Below are 10,631 nucleotides of genomic sequence, written 5' to 3' on the forward strand. Positions count from 1 at the left end.
GTCGAGGCTGTGGTAGCCGGGAGCAGCCACTGCATTCCAGTCTGGGTGACAGAGTGAGACTCCAACTCAAAAAAAAAAAAAAAGAAAAGGAAGCCAGGCTAGGCAACTGGACACTGGCTGCCTCTTCAAAAGCATTTTGTTCAGGACACACAGTTTTCATTTGGAGTCAAGTACACTTGGTTTTCTCTCCATGCCCCATGCCATTGTCCATTATTGCCATTCCGCTAGGAATGTGAGGCTAAAATAACAAAGTGCTGGAGACAGGCTTCATTTTGAATCCTACATCATGACTCCACATGCAAAGATTCTAAGAGCTTCAGTTTCCTTGTAGGTATGATAGTAGCTAATTCAGAGAGTTAAATTACAATAATGCATGTCAAGCACATTGTAAGGATTCAATAAACATCAATTATTATAACAACAGTAATTTTTCCCTGAAAATCACAGAAGATCTGTATGAGAGAAAGTACCACATCTTATATCTTCATAGAAGTCTGTGTTCTTATTTTTTATTTTTTTATTTTTTGAGTTGGAGTCTCACTCAGTCGCCCAGATTGGAGTGCAGTGGCCGCTCCCGGCCACCGCAGCCTCGACCTGCTGGGCTCTGGCGATCCTTCCACCTCAGCCTTCCGAGTAGCTGGAATTACAGGCACGTGCTACCACGCCCGGCTGATTTTTTGATTTTTTGTAGAGATGAGGTCTCGCTGCCCAGGCGGGTCTCGAACCCGCGGGCTCAGGCAATCCACTCACCTCAGCCTCCCAAAGGCACGGGATTACAGGCTGAGCCACTGAGCCCGGCTGAAGTCTGTGTTCTTAAGCGGCTCCCCTGGGGACTGCATAGTGGGCAACATAAGGGTGGGGGACCTGCAGTTCTACTATACCATGCTGAGAAGAAGAATCTGGGTAACCAGCTCACCATGAAGAAGTAAGGGTGATCAAGCTGACTCAGGCGTGGAATGTTGTCAGTGGTTACTGAGTTAATCCTGGAGCACCAGGCCAGAGAGTAAAGCCAAGGCTCATTGACGACATATAAGTTGATGTTGATGTTAGCTGCTTTATACGCTCTGTAACAAAAACAGAACCCACAAGAGACTTAGACCCAGTTTCACTCTTATCATCTAAAAGGGGAATAGCTACCATGTTTGGGAAAGGCTGTTGCCTAAATCACTAGAAGCAGCTGGTCTGGGAACAACTCCTGATATGACATGACAGAATGGTCTCGTGGTGCAATAAGATAATGGACTGGATTTATCAGTACCTCTGTTTCTGTAGCAACAGTGGTATGCCGGTAAACATGTCCTAAGGAGAATATTGAAAGGGAAGGAAAGAAGGAAGGAAGGAAGGAAGAAAGGAAGGAAGGAAGGAAGGAGGGAAGGAGGGAGGGAGGGAGGGAGGAAATAAAAGAGAAAAGAAAGAAAATGGAAAAAACCCATAGTATAAATACTCCTGCCATAGCCAACTGTAAGCTACCACTGATAAAATCAATTCGTATAGTTTCTGAATATTTAATAACTGGCTTCCACAAGCTGGTATGAGCCAGCCCTAGCACACTGTTGTGTAGTAGTACCTAACACATTGTTGTGTAGCAGTACCTTGCTTCCATCAGAGCACTTACCCCCTACTCTAATGATCTGCTCACCTATCAGTCTTCTTTACTTGACTATAGGCAAGTTAAAATCAGAGACTGTATCTCATTTGTCTCTATATGAGAAAGGGACCCCAAAAAAACTGGAATTAACTTTTGGAGGGCAAGCCCCTTGTAGTGCAGGCTTCTCCTGCTAGGTAAGTGTTCTAGGAACTCATCCTACATCAGTGTACCAGCCAGCATTGTTAAGAGGCTGCATTAGGCTTCAATGAATTTTTTTGGAGTCTTTCAACATGCTTGCCATTTCATGATGGCTGATTTACATGAACAATCTGCCCACACCACATTGAGTGTTCAACAGTTTTTGACCAAAAACGGTGTGAACCCCATGCCCCACCCTCCCTATTCACCCAATCTTGCCCGGAGTGACTTTTTTTGTTTCCCCAGATGAAAAAGTTCTCAAAGGGAAATGTTTTGCTGACATGAAAGTGGTGAAACAAAAAAAACGGCAGAACTACTAAAAGGCATCAAAATTGATGAGTTTAGAAACTGTTTTGAGCAGTGGAAAAAGTGTCTTGATGGGTATACTGCATCAAATGGAGAGTACTTTGCAGATGATTGAAGTTTAAGCATGTAAGAACACACTTTTTTAAATAAATAATTTCTGGGTTTTTTGCCTGGCTCCACAAGAATTAACTGAAAGAAAGTAAACAAACAAATGAATGCCAATGTGACTAACATTTAAAATTTCAAATAAAGAATTTTTACAAGTATTGAGTAGGGGGAACGTAAGTGCCATCAAAAATTATTTTCAATTCTGAAATGTTATGGCATATTGGAAACTACTCTGTACAAGCCTTATTTGAATCCCAGTTCTGCCATATACTAGTTTGGCAAGTTCTTAGCCTCAGTGTATAAACTGTAAAATAAAAAATATCTTGGTTAGGAGATGACTAGCTAGAAGAAGCTGGCTTGTGCTCCTTCATGAAACAAACCAAAATAGAGAAATACCCTTTGCACTTAGTGCAGGACAAGAGTGAGAGCACACCCATGACCCATCAGAGAAGCAGTAGGACCCACAGAGTGTAACAAGAAACTGGGCATCCTGTGTTGGAACCAGGCAGCCCCCCCACTCCTGTCTGGGTCACCAGCAGGAATAGGGAGCAGCCTCTGGACACAGGGGAAGAGCACCCCCCAGGACCATCCTGAATTGTGGCAGCCCCATAGTGATACACTTCCCCTTTCCTTGGAAGTGGTGATCCAAGAGGGCCTGATGCTCTTCTGGATCCCTGCCTACACAGAATGTCAACATTCCTACAGAGGGAAAGAGGAGCATTTCTGATCTGAAAATTCTGAACAACAGGACAGGGCAAAATGGACAAGCAGAATGCTTTCCTACAAGCCTCCTAGTGGGGCTAAGGTGGATCACACTAGCCCTGGCAAAGACGTTAGTGCATATCACTGGAAGATTTCCCAACCATCACCTTTAGCTCTTAGACTATAGCCCACCACAGGGGTATTGCATATAGCCATTTGCCTCAGCAGCAACCCACAGGTGTCTCCTCATGACCTGATGGTTGAACAGTTCAACCCAGAGAAAGAATACTGGGGGGGGGGGGGGGGGAAGGAGCACACCACACCACCGGGGAACACGATAAGCTTCATGAGCCCTCTGACATTCTAGCCCGAGAGGAGATAGTGAACCTACACACACACTCAAAAATTGCTATTACAAGTAACATATGAGAAAGCCAACACACAAAGATTCTTTATAACCAAGAAACTCATACAGAGCCTATACCACTGAAAGCACCCAGATCCGAAGCTAAGAAAGTATTACGTATACACATTAAAGTCACTTTCCTAAGGGGAAAAACCTGAATCAAAAACAAATTCAACACCAATAAGAAGAAACAGTATACCCAAATTAGAAGAAATCAGAAAAATAATCCTGGCAATATGAAAAACAGAGTTTTTCGACTCCTCTAAAAGATTACTCTAACTCTTCAGCAATGGATCCTAACCAAAATGAAATGTTTGAAATTTCGAGTTAGAATTCAAAAGGTTGATTATAAAATTGCTCAAAGAAGAAAGTTGAAAACTAACATAAATTTCAAAAATTTACTCAGGACATAAATGAAAAATTATCCAAAGAGATGGACACTTTAAAAAAAACAAACTGAATTTCTGGAAATAAAAGATGCATTTAGGGAAGTACAAAATGCAATGGAAAGTTTTAACGGTAGACTAGAACAAGTAAAAGAAAATATTTCAGAATTTGAAGATAGAGCTTTTGAATTTGTCCAATCAGACAACAATAGAGGAAGATGAATTCAAGAAAATGGAACAAACTCTCTAGGAAATGTGGGATTATGTAAAATGCCCAAACCTAAGAATCATAGATATTCCTGAGGAAGAAGAGAAAGCAATAAGTTTGGAAAACCCATTTGAAGGAATAATTGAGGAAAGTTTCCCTGGCCTTGCCAGAGATTTAAACATGCAGATACCAGAAGCCCAAAGAACCTCTGGAAGATTCACTGCAAGAAGGTCATCCCCAAGGCATATAGTAGGCTATACATTAGGTTAGTCAAAGTCAATGACAAGGAAAAAATTCCAAGAGCAGTGATACAAAAGCATCAAATAATTTATAAAGGTAAACCAATCAGACCAACAGCATACTTCTCAGAAACCCTACAAGCCAGAAGGGATTGGAGACCTATCTTTAATTTCCTCAAACAGAATAGCTATCAGTCAAGGATTTTGTATCCCACAAAACTAAGTTTCATAAATGAAGGAGAACTATATCTCTCTTAGAAAGCAAATGCTGAGGGAATTTGTCACCACTAGACCAGCTCTATAAGAAATGCTCAAAGGAGTTCTAGACACTGAAACAAAAGATCAAAATGCACCAGTAGAAAAACACTAGAAATTATAAAATTATAGAGCTTAAAAAATATCAACACAACAGAAGTGAAAAAAAATAGCAATCAGGTAACAATCAGCATTATAAATAAAACAGTATCTCACATATCAGTACTAACTTTGAATGCAAATGGTATGAATACCCCACTTAAAATATACAGATTGGCAGAATGAATTAAAAAACACAATCCAAACATTTGCTGCCTTCAAGAGACTCACTTAACTCATAAAGACTCCTATAAGCTCAAAGCAAAGGAATGGAAAAAATATTACATGCAAATGGAAACCAAAAACAAGCCAGAGCTGATATTCTTATATCAGATAAAGCAGAAGTTAAATTAACAACAGTGAAAAAAAAGACAAAGAAGGTCATTATATAATGACAAAGGGATCAATCCAACAAGAAGATATAACAATTTAAAAAACATATATGCCCCTAACACCAGAGCTCCCAGTATTATAAAACAAATTCAATTAGAAAAAGGAAAGACATAGACAGCAATACAACTGGTGGGGGGGAGCTTCAACACTGCACTAAAAGTGATACACAGATATCAGGCAGAAAGTCACCAAAGAAGCACTGGACATAAACTGGACGCTAGAACAAATGGACCTAGCACACATCTACAGAACATTCTACCCCAAAACTACAGCATAGGTATTTTTCTCACCAGCACATGGAACATTCTCCAAAACAGACCATATAACAGGCCATAAAACAAGGCTCAACAAGTTCAAAAAAATCAGAATCATATCAAACACATTCTGAGATCACAGTGGAATAAAACTAGAAATCAACACCAAAAGGAATTCTCAAAACTGAACAAATACATAGAAATACATAGAAATACATAGAAATACAAATACATAGAAATTAAACAATATGCTCTTCAATAATCTTTGGGTCTACAATGAAATCAAGTTAGAAATTTAAAAATTCCTCAAAATGAATGAAAACAATGACATGAGTTATCAAAATCTCTGGGATACAGTCAAAGATGTGCTCAGAGGAAAATTTATAGTGCTTAAGGCCTACATTGAAAAGGCTGAAAGACCACATACTGACAACCTACATAACATTCAAGGAACTAGAAAACAGGAACAAACCAAATCTAAATATAGCAGAAGAGAAATAACAAACAGAGCAGAACTAAGCTAAATTGAAACAAACAAAACACAAAGGATCAATTAAACAAAAACTTGGTTCTTTGAAAAGATAAACAAAATTGATAGCTAGACTAATTAAGAAAAGAAGAGATAAGATTCAAATGAGCTCAGTCAGAAGTGAAATGGAGACATTAGAAATGATACCATGGAAGTACAATAATAATCTGAGATTATTAAAAATACCTTTATGCAAACAAACTAGACAATCTAGAGGAAACAGAAAAATTCCTGGAAACATACAACCACTCCAACCGTGAATCAGGAAGAAACAGAAATCCTAAACAGAGTAATAACAAGTAGTGAGATTGACACTCCAACATGAACCAGGAAGACACAGCAACCCTAAACAAACCAATAGCAAGTGGTGAGGCTGAATCAGTAATCAAAATATAAACAAAAAGCCAAGGACCTAACAGATTTACCATTGAATGCAACCAAACTTTCAAAGAAGATTTGGTACCAACCCTACTGAAGCTATTCCATAAGATGGAGAATAAGGAAATTCTCCCTAACACATTCTAAGAAGCCAGTATCACTCTGATACCAAAGCCAGGAAAAGACACAACAAAAAAAGAAAATTACAGACCAATATCCCTGATGAACATAGATGCAAAAATCCTCCACAAAATACTAAACCAAGCTGGTCTCGGTGGCTCAGCCTGTAATCCCGCGCCTTTGGGAGGTTGAGGTGAGTGGATTGCCTGAGCCCGCGGGTTCGAGACCTGCCTGGGCAGCAAGACCTCATCTCTACAATAAATCAAAAAATCAGCCGGGCGTGGTAGTGCGCACCTGTAATTCCGGTTACTCGGAAGGCTGAGGTGGAAGGATCGCCGGAGCCAAGCAGGTCGAGGCTGCGGTGGCCGGGAGCGGCCACTGCACTCCAGTCTGGGCGACAGAGTGAGACTCCAACTCAAAAAACAAACAACAAAAAAAAACTAAACCAAATCCAACAACACCAAAAAAAGATTCATTATATTCAAGTGGGTTTTATCCCAGTATGCAAGGATGGCTCAACAAACACAGGTCAATAAACATGATCCACCACATAAACAGAATTAAAAACAAAAATCATATGATCATTTTAGCAGATGCAGAAAAAACATTTGCTAAAATCCAGCATCTCTTCATGATAAAACACCACAGAAAAATAGGCATGGAAGGAACACACTTCAAAATAAATAAAAGCAATATACAACAAACACACAGCCAACATCATACTGAATGGGAAAAAGCTGAAAGTATTTCCCCCTGAAAAATAGTACAAGGCAAGGATGCAATATTCACCATGTCTAGTCAGCGAAGTACTGAAAGTGCTAGCCAGAGCAATCAGGCAAGAGAAAGAAATAAAGGGTATCCAAATTTAAAAAGAAGAAATCAAACTATCTGTTTGCCAATGATATGACTTTCTACCTAGAAGATCCTAAAGACTCCTCCAAAAGACTCCTTGACTTTTAACAAATGACTTTAGTAACGTCTTAGATTACAAAACCAACATACACAAATCAGGAGCACTGCTATACACCAATAACAACCAAGCTGGGAATCAAATAAAAAACTCAATCCCATTTACCATACCTGCCAAAAAGATAAAATACCTATTTAACCAAAGAAGTGAAAGATCTCTACAAGGAGAACTACAAAACACTGATGAAGGAAATGTAGAGGACACAAACAAATGGAAAAATATTCCAAGCTCACAAACTGGAAGAATCAACATTGTTAAAATGACTATATTACCTAAAAGAATCTATAGGTTTAACGCAAGCCCTATCAAACTGCCAAAGTTATTTTTCACAATATTGGAAAAAACAACCCTAAATTTCATATAGAACCAAAAAAAAAAGGCCCAATAGCCAAGGCAATCCTGAACAAAAAGAACAAAGCTACAGGCATCACATTACCTGACTTCAAATTATACCACAAGGCTATTGTAACCAAAATAGCATGGTAATGGTACAAGAGCAGACACATGGACCAATGGAACAGAATAGAGAATCCAGAAATAAACACAAGTATCTACAACGAACTGATTTTAAGATCTGTATACTAACAATGAACTATATTAAGTAAAGCTGCAATAGAAAAAAGCTAACAAAACCAAATTATAGTATTTTGAAATAATTAATAAAATTCATAAGCCCCTAGCAAGACTGCTAAAAAAATATATAGAAAATAAAAATTTCCAGTATCAAAATGCATTGGAACTAGAGATGGTAGATGTACATCATTGCAAAAATACTAAATGGCACTGATTGTTCACTTTAAAATTGTATATTATGTGAGTTTCACCTCAATACATTTTTTAACTGAAAAAACTTTAGGCTGGATGTGATGGCTCATTCCTATAATCCCAGCATTTTGAGAGGAAGTTGATGCTGTGGTGAGCAGTGATTGTGCCATTACACTTCAGCTGGGGCCACAGAGTAAGGTCCCACCCCCACCCATAAATAAATAAGTAAGTAAGTAAGTAAATAAATAAATAAATTTTAAGGCACCAAAAAAAAAAATAGACAAATAACAAGTAAGGACTAATAAAACATCTCTCATCAAAGAAATGCTCACAACCAGTAGTGGCTTACGCCTGAAATCCCAGCACTTTGGGAGGCTGAGGTGTGAGAAATGCTTGAGGTCAGGAGTTCAAGACCAGCCTTGGCAACATAACAAGACACCACCTCTATAAAAAAAAAAAAAAAGAACAAAAGAAAGAATAAAGAAAAAAGAAATGCCCAGGACATGATGGTTTCACTGCTGAATCCTACTAAACATTTAAAGAAGAACTAATATCAATTCTCAAGCTCTTTCACAAAATTGAAGTGGAAGAAATACTTCCAAACTCATTTTACACGACCAGCATTACCTGCTACTAAAGCCAGACAAGGACACTACAAGAAAAGAAGATTATAGGTCAATATCACTTATGAACACAGATATAAAAATCCTCAGCAAACTACTAACAAACTGAATTCAACAGCACATTAAAAGGATTATTTACCAAGATCAAGTGGGATTTATCCTTGGGATGCAAGACTGGGTCAACATGCAAATCAACAGATAAGATACACTGTATTTACAGAATGAAGTACAAAAACCATATGATCAACTCAATAAATGCTGAAAAAGCATTTGACAAAATTCACCACCCTTCCATGATAAGAACTCTGAACAGATTAGGTATAGAAGGAATATACCTCAACACAATAAAGGCCACACAGGACAAGGTCACAGCTAAAATTTATATTCAATGGTAAAACATTGAAAGCTTTTCCTCTAAGATCACAACAAAAAGGATGCCAATCTCACCACTTTTTTTTCTATATAACACTGGAAGTCCTAGCCATATCAATTAGGCAAGAGAAAGAAGTAAATGGTATTCAAATAGGAAAGGAGTGAAATTGTCTCTGTGTGCAGATGACAAGATCTTTTATATAGAAACCCTAAAGACTCTATCAAAAAACTACTAAAACTAATAAATTTCAATAAAGTCACAGGATACAAAATCAACAAAATCAGCAACGTTTCTGTGCACAATGAACTATCTGATAAACATAAGGAAACAATCCCATTTATAATATTAAGGAAACTAGAATGCTTAGGAATAAATTTACCAGGGTGAAAGACCTGTATATTCGAAAACTACAAAATGTTGCTGAAAGAGTTGGAAAAAAAAAAAAAACCGCAAATGAATGGAATAATATTATGTGTTTATAAGTTGTTAGACTTCATACTGTTAAAATGTCCAAATTACCCAAAGCAATGTACAGATTCAATGTAGTTACCATCAAAATTCAAATGTAATTTTTCACAGAAAAAGAAAAAAAATCCTAAAATGTGTATGAAATCATAAAAGCCAAAGCAGTCTTAAACAAAAAGAACAATGCTGGAGACATCACATTCCCTGCTTTCAAAATATATTGTAAAGCTCTGGTATTCGACAAAGCATGGTGCTTTGTCGACAAACAGACACATACCAGTAGAACAGAATAGAGCGTCTGGAAATAAATTCACATATTCATGGCGAATTTTCAACAAAGGTGAAAACAAAGGATTTTCAACAAAGGTGCCAAGAACACACAATAGGGAAAGGATAGTCTCTTCAATAATGGTGCTAAGAAACTGAATATCTACATGCAGAAGAATGGAATTAGACACTAACTTCATACTATATACAAAAATCAAATCAAAATAGATTAAAGACTTAAACTAAAACTACTGGAAGAAAATAGGGGAAAAATTCCACAACATTGGTCTGGGCAATGATTTTTTTTATATGACCCCAAAAGCACAGGTAACAAAAGCAAAAATAGACAAGTGGGACTACATCAAACTAAAAAACTTCTACACAGAAAAGGAAGCAATCAACAGAGTGAAGAGAAAACATATGAAATGGAAAAAAATTAATAGCAATAAAAACAAGTAACCCAATTACAAATGGGCTGAGGACCCGAAAAGACATTTCTTAAAAGAAGACATACAATGGTCAACAAATATATAAGAAATTCTCAATATCACTAATGAGGGAAATACAAATTAAAACCACAGTAAGATATCATCTCATATTTCTCAGAATGGCTATTTTTTAAAAGATGAAAGAAAATAGTTGGCAAGGATGTGAATAAAAAGAAACTCTTGCACATTATTGGTGGGAATATAAATTAGTACAGTCATTATGGAAAACAAGGAGGAGGCTCCTCAAGAAACTAAAAATAGAACTAACAACGATCCAGAAATTCCACTACTGAGTATATATCAAAAGGAAGAGAAACCAATATGTCAAAGAGATCCCATGTTCACTGTAGCATTATTCACAACAGCCAAGATATGGAATCAACCTAAGTGTCCATCAATGGGTGAATGGATTAAGAAAATGTGGTATACACATACAAAGAAACACGATTCAGCCTTTTTTTTTTTTTAAGTTGGAGTCTCACTCTGTCGCCCAGACTGGAGTGCAGTGGCC

General features: G+C 37.6%; 1 protein-coding gene across 1 annotated transcript in view; it reads right to left on the bottom strand.

The window, feature by feature from the left end:
• The window catches only part of GDPD4 (glycerophosphodiester phosphodiesterase domain containing 4), a 124,732-nt gene that overhangs the window by 12,667 nt on the left and 101,434 nt on the right, over positions 1 to 10,631 (bottom strand). The window contains exon 13 of the mRNA XM_021715742.1: positions 917 to 1,064. Within this exon, the coding sequence (XP_021571417.1) occupies positions 917 to 1,064 (148 nt within the window). The remainder of the gene's footprint in view (positions 1 to 916; positions 1,065 to 10,631) is intronic.

The sequence above is a fragment of the Carlito syrichta genome, unplaced genomic scaffold, assembly GCF_000164805.1.
Source record: "Carlito syrichta isolate Samal-C Ts95f unplaced genomic scaffold, Tarsius_syrichta-2.0.1 Scaffold307339, whole genome shotgun sequence".
In the NCBI taxonomy this organism is placed as follows: domain Eukaryota; kingdom Metazoa; phylum Chordata; class Mammalia; order Primates; family Tarsiidae; genus Carlito; species Carlito syrichta.